The sequence below is a fragment of the Acinonyx jubatus genome, chromosome C2 (genome assembly GCF_027475565.1).
Source record: "Acinonyx jubatus isolate Ajub_Pintada_27869175 chromosome C2, VMU_Ajub_asm_v1.0, whole genome shotgun sequence".
Lineage (NCBI taxonomy): Eukaryota > Metazoa > Chordata > Mammalia > Carnivora > Felidae > Acinonyx > Acinonyx jubatus.
Genome location: NC_069384.1, coordinates 15,231,142 through 15,248,225, shown reverse-complemented (window position 1 = coordinate 15,248,225; position 17,084 = coordinate 15,231,142). Strand labels below are relative to the sequence as shown.

General features: G+C 39.3%; 1 protein-coding gene across 6 annotated transcripts in view; it reads right to left on the bottom strand.

Annotated features, from left to right (window-relative positions):
* The window catches only part of GRIK1 (glutamate ionotropic receptor kainate type subunit 1), a 368,711-nt gene that overhangs the window by 85,295 nt on the left and 266,332 nt on the right, over window positions 1–17,084 (bottom strand). For all 6 annotated transcript variants that reach the window (XM_027041741.2, XM_027041743.2, XM_027041742.2 and 3 more), the window contains exon 7: window positions 9,471–9,614. In XM_027041741.2, the coding sequence (XP_026897542.1) occupies window positions 9,471–9,614 (144 nt within the window). The remainder of the gene's footprint in view (window positions 1–9,470; window positions 9,615–17,084) is intronic.

Here is a 17,084-nt window from a genome sequence, read left to right as displayed (position 1 = left end):
TTACCCTGGTCACATGAATTTTATCATTGTCTTTGTTGGGTAGATACTTATTATTATAGTTAACCAATATGTTCTGTGACTATCAAGATAAAAACATGGATCCCACATACGTTGATTTCATATTGTTCCCTAGTTAACCTGGTTGGGTGAGATACTAAGGAAACATTTTATATACATATATATATATATATTTAGTCACTAAGATTTATTGAGCACTTGAAATGTGGGTAGTCCAAACTGAGTGCTGTAAGTTTAAAATAGAGACTGGATTTAAAAGACTTAATAGTAATAATAATATAAATTAATAATTTTATATTGAGTACATGTTGAAGTGATAATATTTTGGATATACCACATTAAATTAAATACCTTATTAAAGCTAATCTCAGCTGTTTGCTTTTAATTTTTTAATTAGCTACTAGAAAATCTAACATCTATGTGACTCACATTATATTTCTACTGGACAGTGCTGCTTTAGAGCAAATTGTGCATTTGGTCATAAAAGACTATTAGGTGTTCATCATAGCATTGTTTCTATATACCAAGAATAAAAGAAAAAAGAGGTATTCAAAATATCCATTCATAAAGGAATGGATAAGTACACTAAAGTACAGGTGACCCTTGAACAATGCATCTAACTTTTGACTCCCCCAAAACTTAACTATTAATAGCCTAGTGTTGACCTGAAGCCTTACCAGTAACATAAACAGAGTAACACAGATTTTGTATGTTATATGTTTATGTAGTATATTCTTATATAAAGGAAGCAAAAGAAGGGAAAATGTTTTTAAGAAAATCATAAGGAGGAGAAAATATATTCACAGTACTGTATTCATATTTTAAAAAATCCATATATAAATGGACCCTCACAGATCAAATCCATGCTGTTCAAAGGTCAACTGTACATTCAGTAAATGATCTGTTCCTCTACTTGGATTCTTTAGTCTCTTAATATTTGCACGTCGTATTACCTCTTTTCTTTCAAGGCTTTATTCACGTTTCACATGAACTCTGAGATGCTTTCTAACTACCCTATGTAATATAGCAATACCCATTTTTTTTCCTTTAAAGACCCCTACACACTGTACCCACTACTGAATCTCGCTTTTCTGATACTCCTTGTCATTTTAAGTACTATATTTCCTTTTATATATGTCTGATTTCCCCACTATTGCATTTTTGGTGCTAGAATAATGCCTGCTACATGCTAGGTATTCAGTAGATATTTGTTGAATGAATGAATGATAGAATAGTAAATTTCAATGAAAAGGAATAAACTGGAAAAGTAATAAATATGAATCAAATTAGATATATTTCAACACAACATTGATTAGAAAAGGAAATTGCTGAATGAGATATATAGACACACACCCACGAAACACATACACACACACACACCACCACACATATGACATTCACTTAAGTAAGTTAAACACATCCATGTGCATGTGAGCACATACACATGTACACATACATACAAACTGTGGTATAGAAAGCAAATTCTTCAGTCCCTGTGATGCAGAACGAGGACATTAGAGGCCGAATGGGAGAAGCCAGGTAATTGACATGAGTCTCTGAAAGCTATCTTACAAATACCAATGTTATTTAGAATCACATAAACTAAGGAGAATTTGGCAAAACCTTCCGTTCTATTCGAACACCCCTTTCTTCATTTCCAACAGGTGATTATTCATCTGGACACTGCCAATTTCAAAGATAGGTATCTTAGCACCTTAGTTCTATAGAAGTATATATAATTGATAAAAACTGTAAACTATGAACATCCGGGAACTGATCTCATTTCTCTGTCTAGAGTTGTACAGGGACTGAGGGACAGACCTGAACAATCCACTCTTTCTTTATCTCTAAATGTCTTAAATGTGAAGGGGTATTGGGGTAAATGGCTTTTATTTACACAGTGCAAAACTAGGTGGTGGTGCTGAAGAATAGGTTGGATGGCAGGAGCTTTTCAATAGGTGTAGAATGACAACTATATATGCAACCTTTTCCAAAGTCTAGAGATTTGAGTGAGTTGACTGCCAGATCCGATGTCATCTAATTAATCCAAGGGACAGCTTTTCCTGACAATCAAAGTCAAATGGCATGCAATATCGGGGAGTGTTACTCAGTGGAAACACAGCAGGATTAAACATGTCAGAGCTTTGCTTCTCCAGGGGCTTTGATTTTTTTTTAATTCTGTAATTTTTCACCTGGATCCCATGTAAAAAAACAAACACTCAATACTGACCTATTAAGTAGAAGTCTGAATAAATATCAAGACAAATATAGGTGACTCAGTGGAGAATTTTATCTTCTACTGTTGGATTTTTAAGAGCTTAAATTTAATTATCTCATTTATATATTCAAATTAATAATCTTCATTTAGTCAAAATAGAACAAATAAATTACAACTTCGTAGCAAAACAGGGGCAGAAAGCTGCCCATATTTTCAGTGATATCCCATTTAGGTTGGCATTTGGAAATAATTTTCACTCCTGTATAGTAAATTTATTTTGGACCAGATCAATGGGGGACTATTTATATAGTTTAAAATTAAGTATTAGCTCAGCAAAATTTATTAACAGTTTGGTGGATTTTAACTTCCTGAGTTCAATTCAATAAGCATCTTTTAAATGCCTGCCATGTGCAGGCACAGTGCTCTGAGGACACAAAGATAAATTGACTTTGCCCCCGTCCAAGGGAAAGATCTTACAGTGTCTGAATGAAGCACGTTAAGCACTCACGTAGAGATGTAAAGCAGCTATGGAGTCAAGTTGAGGACCATCCCTAAATAGAGGTTCGGGAGAGGCTCACTAGAGAAAATGGGTTCTCAATAAGAGTTAGTCCAAATAAACAATGGGAGGCAGTGCTTTCTAGGATGAAAGGCATATGACAAAAGGGGTGTTATAAGGCAGGTTTTAGTCAGGAAAAGAGAGGTTCATCTGTCTCACTGTGTGAGAAAAGCATGGTAAATGCAGGAAACTAGAATCAAGTTTATGTTTGTAGAGGGTAGAATACCTACTACACATTATGTCACTCTATACATGACAACACTTATAAAAGCGTTGAGTATCAAGAAATGAGGCTCAGTGAGAGGTCATTTTAATAAACCAGGTGAAAAATGATGAGGGCAGAGGGCAAGGAATGTTGCTAAACATTTAGGATAGAAAGTTAACAGGACTTAATTAGATAAGTGTGCTGAGGTGGATGGAGAAGTTTAGACAACCTGCAGAGTTCTGGTTTGAGTGACAAGCTCTATTTTACTGTAATGTTTCAACCCAGTTACCATTGTGATAGCTATCAGGATGCCAGAGTGCGTAGATAAGCACTACCAAGTTCCCTATGCATATATACAGAGGAAGTGTCCCTCAGAGATTTCCTAGAAGTTTTGGACCTGACCATGAGGTCAAGGATTTATAAAAGGGGTCACATGCATGAAAGAGGCAGTTGCTGGAGAGATTTATCCAGAAAGAGCTGCTGTTTCTCTGTGAGTTGTGCTCTTCTGCCTTCAGGATGCCCTTTTTGAATCCTGGTAAGTAAGATTTCAAGGGGCCATTCAGGGAAATCTGAAACAAGTTGGCTGCCATTGGAGAAGCAGAAGACCAATGGCTGACTCAAACATGAGGAAGTCAAGGTAGACTATGGACAGTGGTGTGGCCCCTAGGTGACAAAAGAGGACTACAGAATATCTGACGAATTGAGGTGGTCGGGAAATGCTGCATCATGATCAGAGGTACTCCCAGGATACCCAAGGAAGGGTGATTGGGTGTTTCCTGGGTGCTAGATTTGAATCCAGAGTGCCTTGGTGGGAGTATAGTCAATAAGACTGTTGAGAGGGGTGAAGAGGTTTCAACAGAAAAAAGCAAGAGATGTACCACTGTGTATCACAGGGCTGAAGAAGCATGATATGCTTCCATCTGAAAAAGACCCATTATTTGGGTCAAAGAAACATCAGGAGAGACTGCCCACCTGGAAATCATAAACAGTCGAAGAAAATCCTTCAAGGAAAAGAGTTAGGCTTAAAAATTCCCCAGGCGCACCTGGGGACATGAACTTAGACTATTGGCTGGATCCAGAGAGTATAGAACAGTCCTGTCAAGCAAAAGTGTTCTCACTCTTTTTGAGCCTGGTAGGACGTGCAACAGCTAAGGGTATGGCAAGGAAGTAAGTGAGGAAAGGAGAAAGAGGAGAAACCAGCCACACGTCTCCTCTCCCCTAGTCTCCCAGAAGACTTGAGCTCAAAGGGAGGAGAAATTTGATGTTAAATCACACTGGACTTCTGAGTAATATTAGAATAGAAATTTGAATTCGAGTTCCTAAGTTGAAGATCAACTTAAAGGGACCCTCGGACTGTCACTGCCTTAAGTAAACACAAAAATCATGGAAAATCCTATTTTCACTGAATAATTTTAAGTGGATGATAGGAGCAACACTAAATTGGTTTTGCTGTCCCACTAGTTGTGTTTGTTTGACATCCCAGTTAACATTGTCATTTATTGACATTGGGCTTTTGTAGCAATAATAGCTTTAATAGATAACATGACAGATTCTATTTGGGAATTTGTTGATGTGGGGGTGTCAGTAGGATATGCAGATGGATGTTTTCCAATATATCTATAATTCTTCAATAATCTTTGTGGGTTTATCTGCTTTCATCAAACTTACACAAGGCTACCGAGATAAACTGTTTGAAATATCACATTTTTGTGCCTCAAGAACAGTGACTTTTCATCAATTATCAATCAGATTGGATTTTCTCAGCTCAGCAGGCAATTTTAATCAGTCGTCTTTCCATATTTACTTAACCTCATTTCTCACCACTTTTACATGGGACCGCTCCTTCTGACCCCAACAGAAGGTCAACTCTTTATGCTTCATTTATACTTTTGCTGTTCACCATGTTGGAACCCACTTTCAACCAAATTCTATTTTCAGTACCCAATTCAGGTACTCTTAACATGGGTTTCAGGCCAACTAGGGTAGTTGTAAGGCCTCTGAGACTGCAGATGAATATTTCTGCCTTTTGTGGGAACAATGAGGCCATGGTTTAAGTCAGTTTTCATATAGGATCTGTAACCCAGAAAATAGTTAAGTACCACTGACATAACCTAAAATATATAATTCACTTCACTGTGCCCATATTTCAATGCCCCTCCCAGCACCTGCAATTACAGACCCTCTTCTTCCAAGATGCCTCAGTGTGCTTGCTTTTGCTGCACCTGCTCCCACTGATTGCCCCACGGCCAGCTGGAACTTACTCTGGGTCCAGAGTAACTTCTGACCACAGACAGGAAGTCCTTTGGCTTCCTCAGCCCCCACATTCAGCTACCATTTCTATGACTGACCTGAGATGTGGTTTGCTAGGGTTTTTTGGTAGCTCAACCTGGTTGATGATTACCTAATGTTTTGGGTCCCTCTTGAACAATCATATACATGCTCTACCATCGAAAGTTTCCCTCATTCCCTGGCATCATTGCAGTTGGCTCCCTGTGCCATGTCTCTTTCCATGGGACTCCTGATTTTCCACTGCTAGGTCCTGTCCTCTGTTTTGCAAATGCTGCTACTTCATCTTGGACTCCAATAATAATAATGTTGACACCAATAAGAACAATATTGATTACATGTAAGCATGTTACATTACATGTAAGCATTACATGTAAGCATTCAGTGCTTACATAAGCCAGGCAATATATTTAATGTTTTATGTGCAATGCCTCATTTCTTCCTGACAACTGCCTTACCTGATAGACATTTTTAAGGGAACCTTCCATTTATGGTAGCTACCCTTTATTGAGCAACCATTACATGCCACATATTTTGCTAGGCTGTACATATATGTAATCCCCACAAACACATAGAATTTTTATCTGCATTTTATACAAGAGGAACTGAGAATAAAGAGTCTCAATGACTAAGTTCACATAGACAGCAAATTGCAATTAAATCTCAGGGTCTGTGTCCCCAGTACCAGAGTTAAATAGGGTGGCCTATTCCTCAGACCCCTGCCTCACTTCTTCACCAGAACCTATGGTCCTGGTAGACAAGTCTAGATGACCCTGTTTTTTGCCTCAATGAATTGTTTCTGGATATGATATTCATATCCCGTGTCTGTCCTACAGTACCTGCTTATAGGTCTTGTGCATTCAGTTCCTTTGTCTGTTCATTCATTCATTTATTAGCTCACTCACTTGTCTGGCATCTACTTATTGGGTGTTCATTCTATGCCCCGTCTTATGCAAGAACTAGGGAAACAAGACTGGAAAAGCACAGCTTGGAGATAGACATGCAAATAAATATGATGATCTAACGACTGTGATGGAGCCAAAGAGCCAAAATTTATGAGTCAAGGTCAGCATAGAGAAGCTAGTGCTTGAGTTGAGACATAAAGTGTGGCCCAGAGGAGACCTTTCAATCAGAGGCAAGAGAATTTGGTGGGAGCATATTGCCAAGTTCAGGGAGCCCCAGTAGGTTCAGCAGGTGCTGGGATTGGGGCAGGAGATGAGAGGGATGGCACAGGAGATCAGAAACCAGAGCACTGGAGACCCTGAAGATTCTGCCAATGAGTGTAGGTTTTATTCCGGACACACGAAAGCTTCAAAGGAAGTCTGTGATTTCTCCACTGTGTCGAATTTGTATAGTAGATAGTAAAATCCACATCTTCCAGTTTGGGGGGGAGACAGTTCCCTGTAGTGCCAAGTTACTTTTACTTGTATGATGGAGTCTCAGTACCTCTTGCTGGGTGGGGATTTATAATCTCCTAATATATTTGCTTAGCAAATGCCTAGAGAGGTGACACTGTGACACACTCTACCAGGTTTAAAATGTCCTTTAATTCTTCCTCTCTCGAGTCGGCCTGAAACACCGAAGGGTGGTTAGCCTGAATAACTTGTCTGCAAGGCTTACTGATTCTAAATGATGTGTGAAGTTATCAGGGATTAGTGCACACACAACCACCTCTCTGCTTGGAAAGTTTACCTCCTGTGACAAATTTCATCTTCACCCCATAAATTCAACCTGCTGACTTGCTCCTTTACATGATTTCTGATTATAGTTTGGAAATCCTTTAAAAAGTGATAGTTACTAAACGAAAGGACCCAAGGAAGTTTTAGGACCACGTGCCTTACTAAAACCCGATGCCTGCAAAATTTTGTTGAATTAGGTACTCTTTGAAAGAAACACCTGCATTCTATCACGTTTGCATGTTTTGGCCTCAGAATTCCTTCCATGCAATCTTTCAACAGGCTGGGACACGGCTCCGGGTTGCTCCCTATCCCATCTCTGCAGGTACCTGTGTCCTGCCAAGGGCGGCATATGGCGTTGTGACTCAGGAGACAAAAAAGATGAGCACAGTGGTGACAAAAGTTTTCAACCCATGATGCACCTCTCCCTTCAACCCCCAACTGTGGAGCCCGAGAATGGGGAATTTGCTCTTTGGAGTAAAAGATCATAAAATGCTTTCTTGCTTTCATTGTGGTCCCTCATCTTGGAGTTCATTATTCCTTTAAACATGCCTAACTGTAGCTTGGAAATTTTACTTTCTTATACAAGCAAAAAGATGCTTGGGGTGCTCTGAGTGTTTGATCCTGAGCTTTCATGAGGCCTCATGCCTTTCCTTGCACTGGTACGAAATGAAAGGAAACCAGCTGTTTTCTTGTTAAAGATCAAGGTGATCAGGATAGTGATTCAAGACCTAGCGATGATTGCTGCAGGGAGAGCAGAGGCTGGTTGATGTTATTCCGTTAGGCACAGTATGTCAGATTTCTGTGGCTGTCAGAAAGAGTATTTCATTTCATGCCTATTTGTGATTTCTTTGTTGTTGTTGTTGTTGTTGCTGGGTTTCAATTCCTGGCATCATACTCAGTAAACTGAATGAGGCTATTATTAGTAGTCTATCCGAATGGTAAGAGAAGAGCTAATATCTCAGATTCTTACTATGTTTCTGTGCTGTTCTTAAAAACCTCATTTTTTATCCTCACAATAATGCTATGAGATAGAAGGTGTCATTCCCATTTTACAGAAGAGAATATTGAGACACAAGAGTTTAAGTAACTCTTAACTTCAGGTAGTTAATGAAGTTAAGTAACTCAACTTCATTGTGTGGGTTATACTGCTCACAAATGTTAGTAGAGCTGGGATTTAAACCCAAGCAACCACACCAGGATTAGGGTGAGGTAAGAGAGGTTCCCTAGGGCACAAAATTTAAGGCAGCACTCCCTTGAAGTCTCGTGTAGGTGCAGGGCTCAAACCTGAGAGTGAGTGCCTCCTTGAATCACATTCCCAGGGAACTTCTTTGCTGCTTGCCATACCCTAGACTCAGCCTTCCTTTGGAGGCTGAGTAGTGTTAAACCTCATGGCATACTGCCTCTCTGGTTCTCATCCTTCTGGATCAGAGCCATCTGTTAACAGGGAAGTAGATTGAACAGCCCAAGAGAGGGTTTGTAGAGACAAGCAGGGATGGAGCCCAAAGTAGGATTTCTCCCTTGCTCTTGGCTGGGCATTCTTGTCTTGTACTATGTGCCCTCCCATTCTTTTCTTTTCTTTGTCTCACCTCAACCATCTCCAATACAGAGGGCAATAAAGATGCTCTTCACTTGAGAGGTAAATTTCTGCATCCCATAGAGAAAACGTTAGAGCAGCATCACAGAGGAGGGTGTGTACTCAGACCTTATTTCATCTTGTCAAGTCCAGACACACTCTGAGGTATATGTTGATGTCAAAGCTAATCCAAGGACACATATCTATGAGAGAAATCTCAGAATCTTAGAACAGGGTCTGCTGAGGAGAAGTCAAATTGCACCAGAGAAAAGGAAAGTGTGTGTGTGGTGGTGGTGGTGGGGGGGGGTTAGTCCAGGATCTCAGGGCAATCATGAAGAACTCAGAGAAGTCCTGGAAAATCTTTTAGTGAACTTGGTCAGTTTTGAATAGGACTGGACTTTTCTGGTGTGCTGACAAATGGCAAAATAATTGCTATTTCATTAGGACAAACAGATCCCTCTGTTCAGTCATGCACAACTTGATATGTAGGAAACCACTGGAATTATGGGATGAATTATGAATTTAGGAAACCACTGGAATTATTGGATACCAGGTGGGAACTATCCCTGGTATCTCTCAGTGATGGGCAAACCCATTCTTTGACTCAATGCGGCCTGGAATAAGCACCTATGAGCTCCTAATCACATATGTGGAGGAGAGCCAGCAGCAAATGAGATGAGCGTAGCGGAGATGAAGGAGAGTGAGTATTACGGTCTGGTAGCTTCTCTGAACTTCTCAACATCATGCTAGAAAAGTTCTGGTAGTCCTTCTAGATAAACATTTACCAGTGAAATCCCAGCAGATTGGCTGATGATGGTTTCTCCTCCTTTATAGATATCATACCACCAAAGCCATGTGGGAAGACCACTCTAAATCAACAAGTCAAACAGCACTCTGCGTAGGGAAGAACTGGGCTGTGAATGAGTAGCACTTGCCTCTTTAATTAGGTTCATAAATCTGGGTCCAAGGCGCCATGGCTTGTGTCGATGACACTGTAAGGAGCTGACGGTCAGCTGGGAAGCCCGGTGGGAGGCAATGGCCACCATGTACACGGCATCATACATCAGAGCCGCTTCAGTCTGTGAAGGAAAACACACATCACATCTTCAGTTCCACCTTTGTTTACCTTCCTTTACCTGCAAAAACATTCTGCCTGCTTCCTTTATCTCGTATTTGTCTGATCTCAACAACCATTCATTCTCCAGCTGAATAGTCTTCACTCTCCAGTAGCTATTTTTCTCTAACATAATACCTCCTACTCCACAGTAACCTGGAGTCATAGCTCTGCTTTGTTTTGAGTTCTTAAAAAAAATAAAACAAAAATACAAAAAATAAAAAGCCCACCTCACCGATGTCAGCCACATAAGTCTTGATTCGGGGAACAAATATTTGGAGCATCTTCCTTGTTAAGCATGGTGTTAAGATCAACTACATTGAGTTAGAAGTTACGAAGCCTCAACATTTTAATGAGATTTTGTTTTTTAGGACTTATACCCATTTATATGTTTATTTGCTTGTTTCTATTTGGTAGAAAGAAACAGATTCAAGCAAAACTAATAGATAATTTGCAAATAGAGATACTTGTGCTCTTTGCTTCTATTTACTAGAGCCAAGAAGGTCTGAGATATGGAATCAAATCAAACAGCAGGTTGTAAGAGACCTTCTGAAAAACAGACCTGTGTAACTAGCTCAGAATACACCTTTTATCAGCATTTGCTTTTTTTGATAGAAAGTGTAAGTAGTTATTGCTTTTGGGGGTTGGGCATCTCATTCTTCCCTTCCTCATGATATTTCTCTCACTTGCAAAATTTCACACAAAACTGCTAGAATTTTTATAAAAATATTGTCATGTTTTCTTAAGGATAAAATCATATAATACCTTCACATTTTAGTTGAGGGTTTTCATCACAAATTTATTTGAAATTCTCAACAAGCTCCCCAAATCAACAGAACAGATAGATAAAACTACTGATGTAGGAAAACTGACATTTAGACAGGATATTGACTTGTGTAGAAACATACATATAGCCAACAATTGGTAGAGTTAAACCTAGAATTCAGGTCATAGATCAAAGATTATCATGTATTTTTTTTCAGAAATCTGTTGATTCAACATGTATTATGCACTTACTAAGCATGTCTTAATGGAGGTGGAAAGAGAGGGTAAGGGTTACTACATCTTGCACTTTATCCATCTATGAGGCCAGAGAGTATCCCCACTTTAAATCTGTTTCCTGTGCAATTGCTATCATGGCATTTTCCATATGTATTTATAGTGACATCTGTTTCTCAATAAGAATGTGGGTTTTGCGAATGCAGAAATGGTTCAACTTCATTCTCTCTCTCTCTCTCACCTCCCTATATATACATATATATAAATTTAATTTAATATTTATATATAATATATATTTAATGCTTATTTATGTTGAGAGTGTGTGTGCACGTGTGCATACAGGTGGGGGGGGGGCAGAGAGAGAGAGAATTCCAAGCAGGCTCCTCACTGTTATCACAGAGCCCAATGTCAGGCTTCATCTCATGAACTGTTAGATCACGACCTGAGCCAAAATCACGAGTCTGATGCTTAACCTACTGAGCCACCCAGCACTCCTCGACTTTATTCTGTAGTGGCTAGCAGAGTTACTGGCATATAAAAGGTCCTTAATAAATGTTTGCAGAAGGAAGTCATGGTATCTCTTGCCTTAAAATGAAATACATTTTTGTGAGACCTGTATAACGCCAAGGCTTTAAGATGTCCTTCTAAGATAAATTGTTTCATCAAGCATCCATGTTCTTCACCATTCTCCTTTATCAATTTGGTGGAATTGAAGGAGAGTAATCTATTGGTAGAATGAGACTTTTGAAACTCAATCAGTAGCAATAGCTGACTTTTGTCAAATTCTTATTATAAGTCAGGTGCTACCTTGACACGAAATCCTCACCATAACTGTTACTCTTTTGCAGTTAAAGAAGTAACCAGGTTAAACAGCATCCCCAACCTAGTGAAGGGAAAACCAAGATTCAAAACAAGGAGGTTGGTGCTCGGGTTTGTCTTCACAACCACAAAACCGAACTAACTGCTTCTAAAGCAAGTTTTTGTCTGATGATTTAATAAGTATAATAATAGTTCAATTATGGTGAATATTCACTGACAACTTACTACACACCAGGCACTATAAGTATTTTCCACATGCCGTGTCCTTAAATTGTTGAAATGATACCTTTGAAATAGGCAAAGTCCCCATTATACAGACAGGGAAATGTAGACTTGGAGAAGTAACTTTAGGAAATAACTTTGATAGCTCCCTAACTTATTAGGCAAGCAAGAATTTCACCTCAAGATGTAAACTTAGATTTCAGAGCTCATGCTCTGAAAAACCGCTTAACTGCTATGCTATGAGGACCTGGACCTTTTTAGCAGTGGGATATGCTTTTCATAAATTTGTATGTGTAATCACTAGTTGACAAATGGAATGATTTGGTACAGAAGTGTGAGGAGTAACGTTCCAATGATCTAACGTTTTCATAAGCTGGGCTTAGAAAGGATTCTGACTTTCTTTGTCAAGGCTGCCTCTGCCCTGGGCTGGGAAATAACATGGTTCACAACCATGGGCCTGATCTGTGCTTTTCAAATTCGAAGAAGAAAACCATTTATTCTAAAACCATGCTTCCTCTTGAAGTGCAGTGTTTTCTCAGATGGAAGAGACATGTCCTCTACCTATTTTATAGCACTAATAAACTATCCCTGAATTTCCTTTCCTCTTTAGTTCTGTGCTGGAGGCCAGTGACAGAGCAGCAACCCTCAAGTCATTTTAAGTAAATTAAAAAAAAAATTGGCCTGTGTTTCAGAGTTTGTTTTTCCAAATGCGTTTCTGTGCACATTTTATTTATAATGGAAGCCTGAACGAAACCCCATTACTCAGTGCCCCTAAGAAAATCTTTTAACCGCAACATGGATCACGAAACAAGCATATGAAAAGCAGTCTCACACAATGTTTTAGTTATCACAACAGTATGCAATGGGTTAACTTAACAGCATGGGTTAACTCAGCAGGTCTGGGGTGCTCACACTCTACGAATTCAAAGAAAAGACTGACCTTTGGTTACTGGGAAAAAAACATCCCAAACCTTGGCTGATCATAGTGATTTTGTATCTTTGGGGTCTTGGGCATTGCTAAACAGTGTCAGCCAACAGTGTGATTTATGACGAATGCCTATTTTTGTTCATGTGGGGCCCCGGGCCGCGCTAGTTCAGTTTGCCTTCAGGAACTGCTGAGTAACTGAGACTAAGACTAAGTAACTAAGGTCAGATATGGGGCTGCTCTGTGCCTACGTGACTGACTCCCGATAAAAAACCCTCACACCAAGGCTTGGGTGAGGTTCCCAGGTTAGTAACACTTCACACATGTCCCACATCATTGCTGTAGAGAATGAAATACTGTCAACACAACTTTTCTGGGAGGGGAACACTCGTAGTTTCTGCATAGTTTCTCCTGGACTGTGTGCCCTTTGTAACTTTTTCCTCTGATGGTTTTAATCTATATCCTTTTGCTGCAATAAACTGAAACTATGGGTCTAACAGGTCTGCTGATTTCTGTGAGTCCTTCTACCAAATCATCAAACCTGAATATGGTCCTGGGGACCCCAACACAATCCAGTGAGATGCTACACCTTAGGAATGAGGATTAGTGACAGGATGTGGCTTTACAGAGTCCTTGCATTTTGCTCTCTTCCTGGTATATAACACTGTTGGGAAAAGTTGGACAAGATCGGGGTGCTGAAGGAAGACTTAGTCCTTGTGGAGTGAATGGGCAGAAAGTATGGATTTTCCATCTTCTCTGCAAATTTAGAAATATTCACTAACCTGGTATGGTTAGTGAATATCAAATATCTTCTCTTCTAAAAGAGAAGTTCTCCCAAATAACACCCTTTCCCTTCATTTCCTAAATTTACTCTCTTACTTGGGTCCTCTATTAAAGTATCTCACCCACAACATACAGCTAGCAGAATTTGTCTCTTAGTACGAATTAGCTAGTTTCCCTTGTGGGGGTGGATGCTGTTGAGGAGCCAAAGTAGTGGGAGAGGCAGTGAACATCCTGAGTTGGGAATGATGCTGCAAAGAGCGAGCCGCAAGCAAACCAGGGTTTGGAAATGGGCTGTAGAGGTAGTAAAGATATAATCACGTACTCACAATCTAGAAATTTGGTAATTAAGGCAGCAACTCCAGCAGGTCCAGTGAGACCCGGCACAGAGGTTGACATACTGTAACGTGAAGAAGCATTTTTAGCTTTTGAGAGAGACAGGGAGGAGTTGGAAAAAGAGGACCATATGTGGAGTTGGAAAACATACCCAGGTGATTCCACTGGTCGCAGAAGGTCACACAGGTACCAGGGAAGGAGCCATCCTGGGCTCCATGTGCAAGCCAAGAAATTTGTCTCTTGTAAACAAAAAGGATTCTGCCTCTGCATTTCAGAATGCCTTTTGTTCTTTGATTGAGTACACACTGGCTTCATAGCAGGTACCATCAGGTAAATTCAATTCTATGTCCTGGAGGCTTTGTAGACATTATCTAATTTAATCTATAGAGCACTGCACAATATTATTTTACAGATTTACAGATGAGCTAGCAGGCTCTTAGAGGCTAAATAACCTAGTCAGGTCATTCAGTTATTCAGGGGACATAGTCAGTACTTAACGTAGGCTTTGCTTATCTGGAATCCCACAGTCCATTGTCTTTCATCACTGGAGTGAACATTTAGGTGGACACTCAAAAGTGCCTCCCTTTTGGGTCATGCTAGGAAATACTCACATGTGACATAAAACTACTGACCTAACTTGATATTGTGAATGCATTTAAAGGACCGGGAAGGCCAATGATAGACCGGCATTGTGTTGTTTCTATGATTCCTATGTAGTGTTGAATCATATATAGTTTTGGTTCACAGTCAGAGAGGAATCTATCCTAAAATGAACCGCTTCATTATCCCAGTCTATCTAAAAGCCAATAGATTAAATCAGCCCAAATGTTAAGGGAAATTTAAACGTAGTGAAAAGAAATGAAGTACATTTCATAAAATCACTCCAACCTCTATTGAGTTAATTAACACTTCGGTTGATAAAACACCTTCTTTTTTTAATCTCAAGATGTTTTAAATAACGAGTTTCACTATTTTTGGACTCTACTGACTCAGTAACAGTTTTCTTAACTTAATTTTAACCATATTTTTAAAGTCAACATTTTTTCCCTTTAATTACATCTATGGCTCTTAAGTCTGGAGTCAATATTTTTCATCTTGGACATGCTTTTCATGTTTGGATGTGTTTTGATATATATCATAATATTATTTGATGATATTTTAGTGTATGATGTTCTAAGAAATTTTTAATAGTTAAACATATTAAAGGGGCACCTGGGTGGCTCAGTTGGTTAAGTCTGACTTTTGATTTTAGCTCAGTTAATGATTTCAGTTTGTGAGTTCGAGCCCCGCGTCAGACTCTGTTGTGACAGCACAGAGTCTGCTTGGGATTCTCTCTCCTTCCACTTTCCCTGCCCCTTCCCCACTCTTGCTCTCTCAAAAGAAATAAATTTCAAAAAAACATTAAAGAGGACATTAGACAAATAGGTGGGAAGTAAAAACACATGGGTATTTTTAAACATATTTAAAATTTTTCTACATTATATATTTATAAGGCATCTGTATATGTATGTAGTGCACACAAAAATATAACTATGTAGGGCAACAGGGAAATTCACATCGGAGAGTGGTGGTATAATGCATACAATTTCAGAGAAGCAATTCTATTAGAGTAATGGTGTAACTTAAATATTAACAGTGGTTAGTCTAGGTTAATTTTTAAAATAATATTAATAGTTTAGAATAATCTCTATCTGCACTACTCAGGCCTATTTCTTATTTATAGGAACTCTCTTTGGACTCTTACAGAATTATTTCAGGACTATATGAATATTTTTCATTTAACATCTTGGTCTTAGCAGATGCTCAATTCTTATTTATTTAGTATTAGTTCCTTTATTAAATACATAGTTATTGAAGGCCTGCTTTGTGCCAGGCCTTTCCCAGTGCTGGGGATGAGGCAGATCACAAAACGACAAAGTCTCTGTCCTCATGGAGCTTATATTCATGTAAGGGAAAGCATAGAACAAACAAATCAAAGTATAGTGTATTAAGTCACAGGGCTACAGAGCAAGGGGAAACAGGCTATGGGAGAGAGAATAACAGCAGGGGGCTACTATTTAGATTATTTAGATAGGGGATTCATAGCAGGCTTCTCTGATGAAGTGGCAAACCGGAATCAGGGAGGGTTTTAGGTAGTGAGAGCCACAAATGATACAGATACACGAAGGAATAAAACATGAGATCTGAGGACTACAGACCCTGTGGAACTGAAACCAGGGGACGTTTCATCAGTAAGGTCGAGAAGAAAAGAGTCTGAGTACAGAGGCGACACGAGAACAAAGATTTGTTAGATCTGGGCCCCAGCTTGGAGACATGGGGTGTACTCTCTTGACTCAGATTAGTCCACTGAGTGCCTTTAAAGCTGCTCTTTAAATTTGCTGTGACTCAGTTTCTACATCCCCAAACGGGTCCCCTTTACTAGAAGCAAAAAGGAAACAGTGAACTGGTAAATGGACTCTTTGGGTAAATAAAGGTCAATATCATGCATCATGGGATAAATTTCAAAACTATACCTATTTTTTTTTCTTTCTATGGTATCTACATGAGATGACGGATACTAACTGAACTTACTGCAATAATCGTTTTACAATATATGTAAGTCAACCTGTTAGGCTGTACACATTCTACAATGTGTACAATTATATCTCAGTAAAATTGGGGGCAAACAATTCTGCATGACCATGGGATCCAACTTCTAGTGGGTGCTGTGTTCTACCACATTTTTGACTAGTCTAGACATGATCTGATATAGCTATACACTCCCCACTTTTAGTGCCCTGGTGAGCCCTTCTCTTCTGTTCTGATAAACCCCTATTTTCTTTTTTATAGTGTATAATAATAACAATAAGCAATAACAGAGCCTAGAGATCTCTTTCTTAGGGGAGATGACAGTCATAAACTTTAGGCAAAACAGGACCTCTTCCATCCATTGGAACTTGGCTTTGTCATGCTTCTTGCCCATGGGACTGTCATTTGCCCAGGTCACCAAGAGCTGTGCTGGGGAAATAGCAGTACCCCGTGCCTGGCCTGAGTCAGTGTGAGTTGTGAGGCTCTTTCCTCCTTATTAATGATTTTCCTCATCTCAGTCAATATGTACAAACTGTCCTGTCAGCTCAGTATAATTGAATACAACAGATGCTTTTTTAAAAAAAAAAATAAATTAAGCCATCCTTGTGATGAATATTTACTGTTTGGCATGAATCCACAATCTGTGTTAACATAGCTCCAAACTGTAACTTTTTTAGTGGTATATACCAAGCAGAGGTAACAATTATTTGAGATCTTATCCTATGATAGAAGTCTTATTGGGGGCAGGGAGTATAGTCAGAGGGTTTTGAGCCATATTTGAACTCA